This window comes from Natator depressus, chromosome 16 (genome assembly GCF_965152275.1).
Source record: "Natator depressus isolate rNatDep1 chromosome 16, rNatDep2.hap1, whole genome shotgun sequence".
Taxonomy (NCBI): Eukaryota; Metazoa; Chordata; order Testudines; family Cheloniidae; genus Natator; species Natator depressus.
In genome coordinates, this window is record NC_134249.1 from 12424567 (window position 1) to 12440280 (window position 15714).

General features: G+C 45.6%; 1 protein-coding gene across 4 annotated transcripts in view; it reads right to left on the bottom strand.

The window, feature by feature from the left end:
* Positions 1-10367: 10367 nt before the first annotated feature.
* Positions 10368-15714, bottom strand: part of CDK5RAP2 (CDK5 regulatory subunit associated protein 2) — a 103387-nt gene continuing 98040 nt past the window's right edge. For 2 of the 4 annotated variants that reach the window (XM_074973735.1, XM_074973734.1), the window contains exons 38-39: positions 12592-12638; positions 10370-11044 (exon numbers count right to left, since the gene is read on the bottom strand). In XM_074973735.1, the coding sequence (XP_074829836.1) occupies positions 10985-11044; positions 12592-12638 (107 nt within the window). In that variant the 3' untranslated portion in view covers positions 10370-10984. Of the gene's footprint in view, positions 11045-12591; positions 12639-15714 lie in introns of all 4 variants that reach the window. The other 2 variants (XM_074973736.1, XM_074973733.1) reach the window with 2 other exon arrangements.

The following is a 15714-nucleotide window of genomic DNA, read 5'->3' on the forward strand; positions in this document are numbered from 1 at the left end:
CAGCCATGACTCCTCGGTGGAGGATGGTGCCACCCTAGAGTTAGGCACCTAACTCCCTTTGAGGCCGGGCTTAGGCCACAGTCCCGTCCTCAGCATTTCCTATTGGCTATTTTAGGTGACTCAGCATGCTGGCTTCTGGGAATCCTGTGTTAGGCTCCTCCCCTTCCCATGCATTGTAAGGGGAGCCTGGGGTTGTGACTTCCACTTGCGGGCAGGGTGCCTAAAAGTTAAGCTCTGCAACACTCAGCCTGGGGTGAGTGAGTCCCACCCCAAGCCCCTTCTATCACTAGGGTTCATACATAGGCTGTGAATAGGGCTACTCGCTGTTTTGTGCAACAGCAGAATAAATCCGCATAATTTGGGAGCGTGTGGTGTGCAGCAGCAGTGAGAAATTCTGACTGTCCAGGATTCAAGAGTTAGTGCCAATTTTTCAGTGTGCTTTTTTCTTTTTTAAATAAATGCACACATTTTTGGAGACGCTCCTATTCGGGATTTTTTTTGTGGGACTCTGACCCCTTTTCAGAAAGTACACCATTGAGTGCAAAATAAAGAGCACATCTCCTGAATAATGCATGCGGTGGCAGACGAGTTTAATGCATTATCCAAGTACATTAGTCAGGGGGAAAATATCATTCCAAATATCTTTTCTAAAGAAACAACACGACCACGTTAAAAAGGGGCTCTGGTGCTCTTACGAATGAGGGGGGGTCCATTCACAATTAAAGATAAAGATTATGCAAGCACGTGCTCATTGCAATGGTGGAATCGAAGGTCCAAATGCCGTCTAAATTCACCTGCTGTCGGTCTGCCTGTGAGTACAATTGTTAGTTTGCCTTGTATATGTAGGATAAAGCCCAAAGGGGCAACACCCACAATTAAAATAGTTCTATCAATAGGCCTAATGGCCCCTGGGATCCGTCTACTCGCGAAGTGACTTGCTTAAAATGGGCAGCTATCAAAGTGTCTTTTTGACGCCTGGTTTTGGAGGTGGTGATACATGCGCCTGTACTTTGAGCCAGACTCTGTCTCCCCTCCCCTCCCCTTAGCTGTACCTGCTGTGATGCGTCCCCAGGAGGGGAAGCACAAAGGTGGTTTTACACACCCTTTAATGGCTCCCAGATTCTAGGACGGTCTGGGGCCTCGCTACAGCATTGCAGCCTGTTCGACTTGTCGCCAAAGGCTGCTGTAACTCATGGCAGCTTCCCCAACCAACAACTGCCATGGGGCAGCTGACCCAGCCTATAGAGTGCAAGGTACTTGACCACACCCCCTCCAGCCCTAGCCCTGCCCCTATGGCCTCCTGGGTAACACAGAGCCGCCGGTGCCTTTCCACCTCCACAACGCCATAAATGGGCCTTACAGTGGGACAAAATCTTCCCCATTGTTATTTCTTCTTCTGCATTATGTTAAATGGGTGATGTAACTATTCTTGACTAGCAAAACCAGCAATATTTCACGCCCGGGGGAATTCTGCAGGACTGCGTGCCTGCAGAAAATGTCCTCCCCAAATTCCTGTGCTCCCCTGCAGAAAACAGCAGAGAAGCCGCACGGTGGGGGAACAACCATGGATGCAATTTGGGGGTTGGGGGGGGAATGACCCTGGGTGCAGTTTTGGGGGGGTTGCCCCCCCAACAGAGGCGAGGCATGGGAAGCACACAGGGTTGTGTCACTGCCCCCCTCATTTCTGCAAGCGCAGAGCTGCCCAGCTGAAGGAGGCTGTCTGGGCTCCACGGACTCTGCCGCCTGTGTCCTAGTGTGCTCCTCTTCTGTGTGCTGGGAGCCTTCTGCACAGCGGTGAGTGCCCACGGTGGGGCTGGGTAGGGGGGAAATGAGGGAAGGGGGTAGGATGGGGGTAAGAGGCAGTGGGGAACAAAGGGAGAGTGAGGGGAGGGGGTGAGATGGAGAAGAAAAGGGGATAGGGGAAGCAGGAGCCCGGCATGTGGCATCCCCTCGGCAGCAGCTGGGGCTCCCCATTTAATCAGGCCCATCGAACTCTTACCCTGACCAGCTCTACACCTGCTGGACCCCCCAACAAGTCCCTTACCCTACTGACCCCAACCAGCTGCACCTGGACCACACCCCAGCAAGTTCCACTGAGCCCCCCCACACACACACACACCCAGACCCCCTGCCGAGCCCCATCTCCTCACACTGACCCCACCACCACCACCACTTTCACGTGGATCCCCTGCAGAGTCCCATTGCACCTGGAACCCCCCCCCTCCAACAAGCCCCCTGTGCATCCAGATCTCCCACTGAGCTGCCCGCACTCAGCTTGCCCCGCACAGAAACCTCTCACCCCATACATGGATTTCCCCCCCCACACACACACATGCTCACTAAGCCCCTCCACACTTGGATCCTGCTGCACTGAGACTGCCCACCCACACCAGGTGCACCTGGTGCAGAGGCAAAGAGCCCCAGGGTGTTTCTGGGGCAGGCCCAGCCCTTACACTGTGTCAGGGTCACGTGCAGCTTCATTGCCAAGTCCCTGTACCAGGGGAGGTGGGGGGCTTCAGGGTGATCTCCCACCTCAATGAGCCAGGGGCCTGTGCTCCCCACTGCCATGCTGGAGCCACATTTATTTATTGACCCAAATTCTGTACACAATATTTTAAAATTCTGCAAATTTTATTTTTTGGCACAGAATTCCCTCCAGTAATATTTGGAACGCGGAGGTTGTGAACTTCCCAGAGACACCAGAATTCCTGGGCTGCAGAAATTATTGGTGAGCTCCTCCAATTTGGAATTCATTCCTTAATGTGGGGTGGTTGTTGCTTTTGGTTTTGGTTTTTTTAATCCAATGTAGGCATCTTAATTTTGGATCCAAATGGAAATCAACTTCCCAGCAGGACACATTGTTTTGGAAGCTGAACGTTCTGTTGGTGTTTCCTGTCCTTCCGTTTCGCTGGTGGGCCTATCTGATCAGAAGAGTCACATCAGCATCTCCTAATAGGGAAGGGAATCATTTGCCCACCTTTATTATGAGAAGCAAATCCCTGGTTGGTGGAGAACCAGGTGCGGTGGGTTGTTTTGGGGTTTTTTCCTGCAGTGTCTGAAGCAGCTTGTATTAACGAGGCTATTTGAATAAATTTCAGACTCACCTTTAGCATGAATCAGGAGCCATTTCAGGATAAGAACAGATGGTATCAGACGCACAAAACTTCAGAAAGCTCTAAACTTGATACCACCCCCTTTTCCAAGTAATGGAAGGAAGGGGTTGGTATTAATGCTTGCCAACTGGAAATGGCTCCCTACGTGATTTAGCTATATAGACCACACGGTCTGTTCCGATAAAGGGGCAGGCTCCTCAACGGAGTTGTGCAGGGGGGGAACAGCACAGAGTGAAGAGGGCAGGTAGCATCCATCCAAATCTGCAGAACTGTTTCTTGCAGCCCGAAGACCCAAGCGACCCTGGGGGTGTGGGTGATATAGCAAAGTGATATGCCCATATTTGACTGGCTGGTTTCCTGGTTAACATGACATGCTAGAGAAGGACTACTTCATTCTACAGAGGCTCCTTTACTGAGTAGAGCTGACTGGGGGGGGTGGGGGTGTTTTTGACAAACCCTGAACAGTGGTCAGAAATGAGATTGGACTTTGAAATCTGTGCTAAGCTGCGTATTTGTACATGCCCTTCCCCTGGAGCTCGGGGGGCTTCTGAGCAAGGATGTGTTTGACTAACATATTTGGTTCCTTATTCTCCATATGGGTGCAGATGTATAGAAAGACTTAAGTTTTATTTAAGTACATAAGACAGACCAAGAGCCCTGGCACCAAACGTCCTATTTAAATTTCAGAAATTCTAATGACTGGGGGCCTGAGTCTGCAGAGTTAGTAGGGGAAACTGGTGGGAGTAAGAAGTAGGACCAAACCCTCTGTGGTTGAGAATTTCAAAGCAGCACTTCTTTGCTGAAGGGCAGGCACAGAGCTTCCTTTTCACAGCCTCATTTGAATGCTTCAATGCTAGTTTCCCAAGCAAATGTAACATTTTGTTGCCATCTAGTGGTTGAAAAGGGAAGGCTTTGGGCAACAGGAAAGAAATTGAGTTGGTGTGGGCTAAGGTTAGTAACACTTTATTGTAACACCTAATCACGGACCAGGACCCTCACTTTATAAACACAAAATAAGAAGCCAGTCCCTGCCCCCCTGGGGTTACCATCTATGTTTGTTGTTTTTATGGCAGTGATGGCCAGGTGCCACAATCAGGGTCTGTGCCCCATTGTGCTAGGTGCTGTACAAACTCAATGAACACACAGTCTCTACTTAGTAGACTGTAAGCTATTTGAAGCAAAGATTAGCAGGGAACTATAACTTGAGTCCAATACTCAGCATCAGTACACAAGCCCATGACTCCCGAGAAGCCGTTTCACAACACGTGGTGTTCTGTAGCATGGCTCTGTACCTGCAATTGTCCAGCGACTTTTCAGTAGTGTTCGAACAGCTCAAAAACACAGTGAGCGACGGATACACAATAGCACCTAGCTCTTCTCTGGTGCTTTTTACCAGTACATCCCAAAGCACTTTAGAAAGGAGTCGGTATCATTATCCCCATTTTATAGAACAGGAAACTAAGGCACAGAGGTGATGGACAGAGTACTGGACTGGGCCTCAGGATACCTGGATCCTATGCCTGCTTCTGCCACTTGCCACATCCACCCAGCGCAGAATGCTTTGGGTAATGACAGCATCAGCAGAACCAGGTCTTATGAAACCGGTGTCACAATTTGAATGATTAGTCTCTCATTAAGCCTCAAATAATGTCACTAGAGCTTGTATAAAAAAAATTCATAATTTTTTTATAAAAATACAGCTTTTTGACACATGCAAATATTTGCAGAAAACTTCGTTTTGCTTTTTTGTGTGTGTGACAAAAGAATCAGGAAAATTGCAACCAAAATTAAACGTTTTTTTGTTTTTGTTTTCATTTGTTTGTTTTGGGGGGGGTTTTTGGGTGGGATTGTTAACTTTCAGTTTTAGGTTTCAAAAACCAAAATTTACCAGATATTGTTGACAAAAACTGAGAAGAGTTTTGGTTCATGGTTTTTCATCAAAAAACTCTAAAAGGACCATGGGAAATCTTACAACCCCCCTCCCCCAAATTTGTCAAAACTTCCTATGAAATGGAATTAGCATTTTTAACCAGCTTTAAATATCACTCTGTTACTGCACTTTACCTGCTCTGCCAAATGCACGAACTATGAATTTATGACACTTGTTACTTGCCTTCTTGGATTTTATTTTATTTTATTTTATTTTAGGTCTCTTTGAGACTTTAACAATGAAATGGCTTTTACGCTGTTGAATGCTGAGTGCCACTGAGGGAGGCTTTGAGGGAGCAGTACGCAGGAAAAGAGCAACAAGGACCAAAGGTATCCGTTGCAGGTCATTTGGCGGGCCAAATGAATTGCTGCACTGCAAGTGGTGGTAGCAGATGAGACTGTAACTGCGGTTACACAGTGGTTTGACCCGACCATAATTACTGCAGTGTTCTAAAGATGAGGGGAAATATATTTTTTTTAAAGTTAGGTTTTCTTTTTGAATTGCAATGGTGCCTAGGCCCCAACTGAGATCAGGCCTCTCATTCAGGCCCATATTCAGGGCCAGAGTCGACAACAGAATCCAGGTCTCCTAACTCCAGTGAGCAGTGGCTTCATTCTCAAACAAAGCGGCTAGAATGGAAATAAGCTATTAATGTCTTTGTTTTATGGAATCGAGGGGAGCGATTACAAACAATTCTGTACGGTATTAAAGTATATGATTTGTAATCAGACAATGGAACTGTATCTAGCCGCTATCATTTCTCATTAACTCATGGTTTCTGTTGGATTCGATTCTACCCCAGCTGTAGGAGTTAACTCAGCTAGTTCCGTGCTGCATAGTACCTTCCCTCCTGCAGCTCTCCCTCACTTTTGCCTCCCACCATAAGGCTTGGGGCCAGGTTCCTGTGCACTAGTCAACAGCTGCCGCGCTTTAGGGAGAATAGAGACATTCTGGATGGAAGTGCTTTGTAAAGACACACTCCTACAGCGCACCGAGCGACAGAACATTAACGTTCAGTGCTAGTTGTGGACACGGGGGCGGTCATGTGTTTGAGGTTACAAATCAAAGAAAGGCAATTGTCACCGCTTTGTCCTTCACTGGATGTGTTTCTCCAGCACAGAACCCACCCCACAGTACAGTGTGACTGGACGGCTCTCCTCACACGCAGAGCAGAGAGGCAGCATTGGGCACAGGGCTACAGATAAGGGTGTGGAAGGGGGATAGTCAGCCCCCACAGTGGGAGGTATTGATGGAGGCAGGCTCGGAGGCAGGAGCTGGGGATGACATGGGGGACACTATTGAAACACCCCGGTGTCCTCAGGCATGTATCAAGGCTGATGTGAGCACATGGGGGCATCAGGGATATGGCAGGGGCGTGGTTCGAGGCTGCCTAGACCCTATGGGGGCATGTCGGGGGGGTGTCTCAAGGCTATGGGGGTATGGCGGGGGTGTTTTGAGGCTGCTTCAAGCCTATGGGGGGGGTGTAGTGGGGAACATGTCAGGGGTGTGTTACGATGATGGCTTGACCCTATGCAGGTGTGGCAGGGGCATGGCGAGAGTGTGCCAGGGGTGTAGCGGGGGTGTGTCAGTGGCTTAGCCAGGATGCCTAGAGCCTCTGGGCGGGCCTATCAGAGCACGGCGGGGGCATATTTTGAGGCTACCTTGAGTCTGTGGGAGCATTTCGGGGGCATAGCAGGGGGGCGTGTCTTTTGACAATGCCTCTAACCTATGGGGTGTGTTGGGGGCGTGTCAGGGTTGTGTCTTTTGGCAATACCCTTAATCTATGGGGGTGTGGTGGGGACTGTGGTTCGATGATGCCTTTAGCCTGCGGGGGGGGGAGGGGGGGCATGTCGGGGGTGTGACGTTTGACGATGCCTTTAACCTATGGGGAGCGTGGCAGAGTTGTAGTTCGATTATGCCTTTGGCCTGGGGGAGGTCAGGGGTGTGTCTTTTGATGCCTCTAACCTATGGGGGTGTGGTGGGGCCATTCAGGGGCGTGTCAGGGTTGTGGTTTGACCATGCCTTTAGCCTGGGGGGTGTGGCGGAGGTGTGTAAGGGGTGTGTCTTTTGACAATGCCTCTAACCTATGGGGTGCGTGGCAGGGGCGTGTCAGGGTTGTGATTTGACCATGCCTTTAGCCTGGGGGGTGTGTGGCGGGGGCGTGTCAGGGGTGTGTCTTTTGATGATGCCTCTAACGTATGGGGGCGTGGCAGAGGTGTGTCAGAGGCATCTCAGGGTTGTGGTTTGACAATGCTTTTAGCCTGGGGGGGGGCATGTTAGGGTTGTGTGTTTTGACAATGCCTCTAACCTATGGGAGGTGTGGGGGGGGCGTGGCAGGGGCGGGGTGCCTTTTGATGATGTCTATAACCTATGGGGGTGTGGCAGGTGCGTGTCAGGGTTGTGGTTTGACAATGCCTTTAGCCTGGGGGTGTGGCAGGGGCATGGCCGTCTGTGATGCCTTTTGACAAGATGCCTTTTGACAATGCCTCTCACCTATGGGGGTGTGGCAGGGCATGTCAGGGGTGTGTCTTTTACAATGCCTCTAACCTATCGGGGTGTGGCGGGGGTGTGTCAGGGTTGTGGTTTGACGATGCCTTTAGCCTGGGGGTGTGTGGCAGGGGTGTGTCTTTTGATGATGCCTCTAACCTATGGGGGCATGTCGGAGGCATGGCAGGGTTGTAGTTTGATGATGCCTTTACCCTGGGGGGTGTGGCGGGGGCGTCTCTTTTGATGATGCCTCTAACCTATGGGGGCGTGTCAGGTGCATGTCAGGGTTGTAGTTTGATGATGCCTTTAGCCTGGGGGTGTGGCGGGGGCGTGTCTTTTGATGATGCCTCTAACCTATGGTGGTGTGGCATGGGCATCAGGGTAGTGGTTTGATGATGCCTCTAACCTATGGGGGTGTGGTGGGGGCATGTCTTTTGACGATACCTCTACCCTATTGGCGTGTGGCGGGGGTAACTCAGGGTTGTGGTTCGATGCTTCTGGTCTATGGGGGTGTGTCAGGGGCATGTCATGAGGCTGTCTCAAGCCTATGGGGGTGGGGGTTTGTTTGGGGCATTGTTGGGGACATCATGTGTGTGTGCCCCAGCGTTTCCAGGCTGCTTCAAGCTTGCAGGGTGCCTCAATCCTATTGGGGCATTGCAGGGTGTGTTTTGAGGCTGCATCAAGGCTATGGGGGTGTGGCAGTGGCATGCTTAGAGGCTGCATTGAGCAAAGGCTCATTCGGAGGTTGAGGTGTGGTCAATACTGGCCTTTCGTGAGCAGCAGCCAGTTCCTTTTGCATACAGTGCAGTATCGCGCCTCTCTGCATATAGTCTGGGCCAAGCCCAGACACCTCTGTGGTATAGAAAGCTGACCTAGCTACCAGACCATGCGGCCACCAAGTCCTCTACCCACCCTGAGCATAAAACAAAAGCAAGGTCAGCACTCAGAAACCAAATGACTTCTTTAAACCCTTCTGTCTATCCCTCCTGTCTTTTTCCCCGTAGTTATTTTTAAAGAAAATTTAAACTTGGTTATCATTAAACAAAATTAACACACCATAAGTTTTGTCTTTTTTGCAGCGTTCCAGCTGGTAAGGTTTTTCTTTTAATTATTTTTAAACTGCCCCAATAAATTGTGTGCGCTTAAGAGGAACTTCTCATTAAATTGAAATACTTTGATCTCTCAGGATCGTCTCTTTTTCAAGAGGTAATGATATATTTGAAATTGGGTCAGCTGGAAATTCTTTTTCATTTTCCCCCCCATTTCCCCCATCCAAATGCTAGGAGAGGCACTTGTCCTTTTAAAATGGATGCATCCCTCACAACTGACAGTGGGAGCAAGGGATCAGGAGCAGCGTTCTGGTGTGGAGGAGTGGCAGATCATCTAGGGGAAGGCAAGGCAAATAAGAAACATACAGATGGTGTGAATAAAAGCTGCAGGCAAACCAGTAGATACTGATGCACTATATATAGCTGCCCACCTGTTTCTTTCAGGTGTTGTAACACAAAAACGTAGGATGATTAATTTTGAAAGTTGAAATGTATAGCGGATTTTGATTACAGCTGAGTGTCTATAATTTAGCTACTTAGTAAAATTAACAATGTTTTTAAAGAGATGTGAGCACAATGAGAGTGAAGTGCAAGTTTGACTATACGCTGTTTTTCCTTTTGATTTGCAAAGGTTATTTTTAACTTTCAATTTTTCCTATGTATTCCTATCAACGCAGCCCAATGAGTTTGCTTCCCCCTGGTGTCAGCTAAAGACAGCAACACTCCGTTTTTGTGCTTTCGCTTCCCTTGCTGGGCTAGATTTCCAAGTACTCTTGAGAATCTGGCCTCAACGTTAGGTGGAGAGAGCTTAGCTCCTATTGAGACACAAAACACCCGTGTGACTTAAGAGCAAAACTCCCACTGAAAGTCACTGGTAAAAGAGAAACACCAATAGTTGCTGGGGTACAAGGGCTTTTACTATGAAATTATTTTGCTGCAGTTTCATACGTGAAATTTTGAGGAAATAAGGTGGCTCCAAAAAGCTCTCCCGGACAGGACAATCTGCAGATTTCCCTGGGGCCAAAGCACGTCTCATGACCTGCTCCAGAAGGTGCTGCTTAAGGCACAAGTCTCTTGGCACCTCTGTACTCTTCTTGCACAATTTACAGATGGAGCATCTTCCTTCATATGCCCCTCCAGCAGGCCCAATAAACACTAAGTGTGTGGTGCGGGGGGAGTCACTATTGAGGACAGCTACCCCACATGATGGATAGTGTTTAAAACCCAGTGAGGACATCCCACCAGGCTAAACTGTACGTAATTACTACCTAACAAAAACCTAAGGATACTACAATAATGAACTATAAACTACGATATAACAAAATCACAAACACAGACAGAAAAAGCATGAGGTCCAGTACCACACGGAGTGCTCAGACTCAAGGAGCAGGTGTGAAGAAGGAACTGAGGGGGGCTGGGGCAGTGCTGCCCTTAAATACCTGGGGGGAGGGGCTGCTGTACTAGGAGCGCTGCCCCTGCAGCTACTACTAAGCAAAGTTCTCTGACCTTGATGTGCTGGGCACCCCCACAAACCTGTGTATTCCACTCGGGTTTACACTTGAACTGTACTTCTAAGAGGCTTGGGTTATGTAATGCAGAGGTGGTTGGAACTGAATGAAGCAGATCTCTGTCAACCACCTTCTCCGAGTGATTACTGAACACCAGAGGGGCAGGAGGAACGCTTCCATATTTCTTCAGAGAAAACAAGTGACCCAGCCAAAAATTGGGAAGACTTTGATCACAGGTGGTTTATGGTAAGATAGTGCTCCGAAAGCTCTGGAGTTGCAAACAAAATAATTAACATGAACAGGTTTAACAAATGTCTGATTTTAATTCACATTTTCAGACCTACCAGCAGATTCTAATTGCTACTTTAGAATGTTAGCTCAACACCAGGTAGCTCTCAGCAAAATCCTTCATGCACATATTGACAATGCTTTAAAATACTGAAAGCTTCCCATAGTCCTAAAATCCAGTGATGCAAGGCAGACCTAAAGAAAAACTGTTACCCTGATGCAAGTATTCATTGTAAAAGAAGTTTGGAGAAGGCTAACTACCTGGACTAAGTCTTTTAGGCACTAGGAAATATCGTACCACAGGAAGAAACAGAACGCATCTACTTTAAAAAAAAAAATTACAGCATAAGAAAAACGTAGAAAAGTTCAGATGAGCCCATTTTAAACACTTTCTGCACTTTTCTCCAGTACCTGTTCATATAATAAATATTCAAAACCAATCTTTACCCAATGTTAAATAAGTTATTTCCCAATAGTTTTGTCAAAGGGTGTCATCTACTGAAGTGCCAAGCGAACCTTTTAAATCAACCAATATTAAGGCTTAAACTGTAAAGAAGCCTACACAATGATCACATGAAGGAACAGGCTTTATTAGTGGAACTTTCTCCTTCACAGAATCCTTTTCTTGTTGGTATGTGAAGCTGCTTTTTGATTTTCAGCTGGCTGAACCTGGTAAGAAAAGCACTTATTAATACATTTCATAGCACTTTAAACTCACATAGGACTTTCCAAGATCTAGAATAGCCCCCAAATTGACATATCTTACGCTCTAGGACTCTGATCTTGCAAAAGGACCATCTGCAAGCATGGCCTATTACTTCTGCATGAAGACCTGCTGAGCGTAATACAATTCCTTGTAGGAATAAGGATCCTTTTGCATGATCAGGTTCTCACCCAGGCAAGGTAGGGACAACAACATAGCATCTAGATAAGAAAAAGCTTTGAGAAATCATTGGTGAGGGGGCTAATGGAGGAACGATTCATAAAAGATGAGAGTTGTAAAAGGACGGAGGGGAGTTGGTGGCAAAAGTTGGAAATGGTTTACAAGCAGGGGTGTCATTAAAGGGGTATATGACTAAAAGAGTAGGACAGAGAGGGAAGTTAATATGCTATGGTCTCCAGGGTGTGAAGTCTAAATGTGCTTGAGGAAAATCAAATATGAAAGGGTTGTTTGCAGGGTTTGTTGTAGCCAGGTCGGTCCCAGGATATTAGAGAGACCAGGCGGCTGAGGTAATAATTTTTTATTGGACCAACTGCTGTTCGTGAGAGAGACAAGCTCTCAAGCTACACAGAGCTCTACTTCAGCTCTGGAGATGCAAAAGGAGACCGTTCAGAACTCAAACTAATTTAAAAGGTTGCATTAGCAAATGTCTGTTTGCAGAAGCTTTCCCCACTGGGTCCAGATTTTAAAAAACAAAGCCAACCATTAAGACATGTCGAAGGAAGCACAGAATAAGATTTTCTTCATGAGCTTGGGCAGAAGATACGATAGGGCATTGGAAGTGAGGTTACTGGACTGTGGCCTTATGCTGACTGTGAACAACTGGATGAGGTGGGAAAGGATAGGACTACTAAGCTACGAAAGGCATAAGCAAGAAGACAGGGTTGAGCCAGTTATCTGGTAAACACTAATTATAAGTAGGATTGGCAGAATCTGACTGTTTTTTTATTATTTTGACAGATGTTTGATAAATTATTTTAAAGCATTTTTTAAATTTTTAACTTGGGAATTCTTAGGGGGGTTCATCAGTTATTTAATGACAATAGATATTGAGACTCACAACATTAAAGCTTTATAACTATTAAACATACCATGTCAACATTTGCAAGGTAAATATCCTTAAAACAAATGCTAGTAAGTTCTCAAAGCAGCATTTTTCTTACCTTGCCTATCTGTAAATTTAGATTGAAAACTATTTCCATCATCTGTTTGTGTGTGTAAGACAAATTGACATTTTATCAACAAAATCTAATCCTTTCAAGCCTATCATGTGCAATTTAAGTTTTAACATTTAAACATTAAATATTAAGGAAAATTTATTAAATGAATGTAACCAACCCCTCATGTTTACACCAGGCCAGTGGGAAATACAAACCAAGCAACTGATAGTAATGCTGCAAAGTATATTACTAACATGGCAATTTATATTAAATGTACTTACAATAGCAGAGTACTACGTACCACAGGGCACTTAATGGAAACAGATTTTACTTACTTCTAGGTTTCCTCTAGCCTTCTTTAAAACATCATGGGTTAAAGCCACTGCAAAGAGAGAGTATAGATTAGACACAATACTACTTAGCACTTACACTTCTTTCTTTGCATTTATTAGATGTGCTGTTAAAAAATAGTAAAAACACACACCAAGATCTACAAATTGGGCAAATGACCCACCACCCATCCCATCCATCCTTTTTCCCCTAGCCATTTCAACCTAGTTATCAAAACCTAGGAGAACTGACACCCCTTGATGATATAAATTGTTGTACAAACACTGAGTAAGCTTACAACAACCCTGGGATGTGGGTATAATTTCATGAACAGCTAAGTGACTTGCCCAAGACCAGAGGGGCAGTCAGTGGCAATGCCAGAACTAGAATTCATGATTGCCTATTTCCCAGGCCTGTGCTCAGTCCACCTGACTATTCTGCCTGTCAGATAGACAGAACAAAAGGGTGAGAGCTTTTAAAATACTCCTCCCATAACTAGGACTAACCAAGTAATAACATGTATATTGCAACACTGTATTTAAGAGAATTATTTTGAGCCATGGATGTGCATAGCCCTCTACAATAGTGATCAGATGGATTCCCTGCTCCAAGAAGCTTATGTTGTAAGGGCTCAATGCAGCCTCCATGGAAGTCAAAGTCTATGGAAAGGGGAGATGAAGCATGACCCAATTAAAATCAGTTCTCTGAGACTGAGAGGGAAGATATTGGGGGGGCGGGGGAGGAAGGACAGATGGTGAAATATGTACGCCAGCTCCTCCAGCATGAAGGAACTGGCAGTTCAAGGACATGACAGCCTATATACCCCCTGGAGAAATCATGCAAGAGTGACTTGTTCTGAAGGGTTCCAACTTTTTATCTATTAATCTGGTTGGTTAGCCCCTGAGAGAGAAAAAGACCTAAGAATACAGTGGGGGTTGTTTGTATAAAGAACTGATCTTTGAAATGCCAGGTTAAAAATGTGATTCTCTAAGCTCTCGGCTCAACTGCTCAAAAATACTGTTGAAGTAGAAATTTAATATTCCAGTCTTAAAAAACAAACAAACAATTTAGGCATAATAAAGATTTTTCATTACAATAATAAGAACCCACCAACTCCAAGGATATAGCTGACATGAGATAATTATAGCTCTGGCAGATTACAGCAATTTGGCTCTGCATTGTTACATGTTCAGATGAGGTTTATAAGCAGAGTTCTCTCATCCTAAGAATATGTAAGAGAGACTCACAGCCATGAGAATGTGCCTATCTGTGCCTCTGAACATATTTAGGAACACGCAAGCTAATAGTGCTAGGGGACTTGAAGGCAGACTGTAGACTTTTAGGGGTGCTACCCAGCTAGCAGGAATTTGGATTGTGGAGAATAAGATGGAAGGGAAGGTCACCCACTTTGATCCCTGTGATTTCTTGCTACTTGAAATAGGAACTTTAAGCATGAAGATACAATTTAGCAGCTTCCTCTGATTCACCTAGCTTCCTTTATGCATGGTCAGGAGTTTGTGGAGAGATGCACTTTAGAAACATTTCTGAAATTGCTCTAAAAGGCAACAGTAACCTGACATCCATAATTCCCATAATCAATGAAACTTACAGAAAATTGTATCAAGGTCCCTTTGTGTAACACAGTGCTCTCCGCTCATAAAGAACTGTTAGTAAATTCATTTTACCTGACAAAACTAGATTTTTCCAAATCAAAAATATTAAGTTCCATACATGAACAGAATTTAGAGTATATGAAACTAATAGTAAGCTGCTACTAGCCAGGCAGCATTTTGCATCTGGAGATTTTAGAACATGATGGCTTCATTTTATCAAGATCTAATTCAGAACAGGTTGTGAACTGTTTGGATGTGTTTGGGGGAGGCGGGGGCTGTGTGTGGTTGGGTTAGCCCCAAATCTACACTATTTTACACCCTGTGTAACCGCACTGAACTACCCTAGATGTCTACACCGGGTGTAAGTCATCAGAACACAGGGACTGCCATCCCAGATAAGAGAGACTCCATCCCAAGGATATTTTTTAAACAGACAAAATAATATAACTCTAGAATTCTTTTTGAAATCATAAACTGAGCTATTTAACTTCCAAAAAATTGAACAAAACAGAAATTTGGATTTAATAAAACCAATGTTAATGTCATTTGTTACAATGACACTTCTGAAAAGACTGGTCTAAACACAGCCTATAAATACTGAGCTGCAGAAAAAAGATGCAGGTAACTTTTTTTTTTTTTTTTTAAACGTTTGCAGTTTTGGAGCAGAACAACACTGAAATGAAATGTGGTTGCCAATGATTTGAGTAACTCATGGCACTAATGTAAGGCCATTTCAAACACATTTAGCGGATATTAGAGAACAGTTTAAATTCTAGATTAATTACTCAAAAGAGCATATATGTCATGCTGGAAGAGACCTTTGAGCCATCGAGGCGATGATGCACCAAAATGTGCCATAATATAGCATGGGGAGAGGGGAGAAGTGGCTCCTTCCAGATCCCTGCTGGTGAACAGATGAGGTCCTGAAGCAGAAGGGTTGTATCCCATTGAATGTTCACCTTGCATTGTGCAGCTAGCAGATGTAATCTGACTGCCAATGAAAGTGTGTCTTGGGACTAGACAGGCTCCTCACCAATCAGCTCATTGGTGGGTAACATCTACATTTCTTTGCTTTAACGTTCACATTTTAAAAAATCCCATAAAATTATTGTAAAGCCATACGTGTGTGCACATGGGACTACAATTTCCTTAAGCCAAAAGTCTCCTTCCCCACTTCCTTCCCTATTGCCTATTTGCTAATCAATGAGAGTTGTCAAACGAGAATCATTTAGTGGCTTGGAGATAATGGGGCTTAAAGAACAAGTGGCAGGATGTAGGAGCCCCCCTACTGTCCAAGGGATGAGCAGAGTGGGACTGCCATCTTCTCTTGAAGGCTTGTTACTGCCAATTCACTGAGAGAAGTGGGGAGGGAGCAGGTGGGAAGTGGCAGGCATAAAACAAACAAAACACTGAAGACTGTAAGCCAGTAACCACAGGTCAGAGTTAAGGGTGGTGTAGTAGAGGTTAGTTTGGGTGGTGAATGGCACACATGAGTTAAATAGGGCTGGTTAAAGA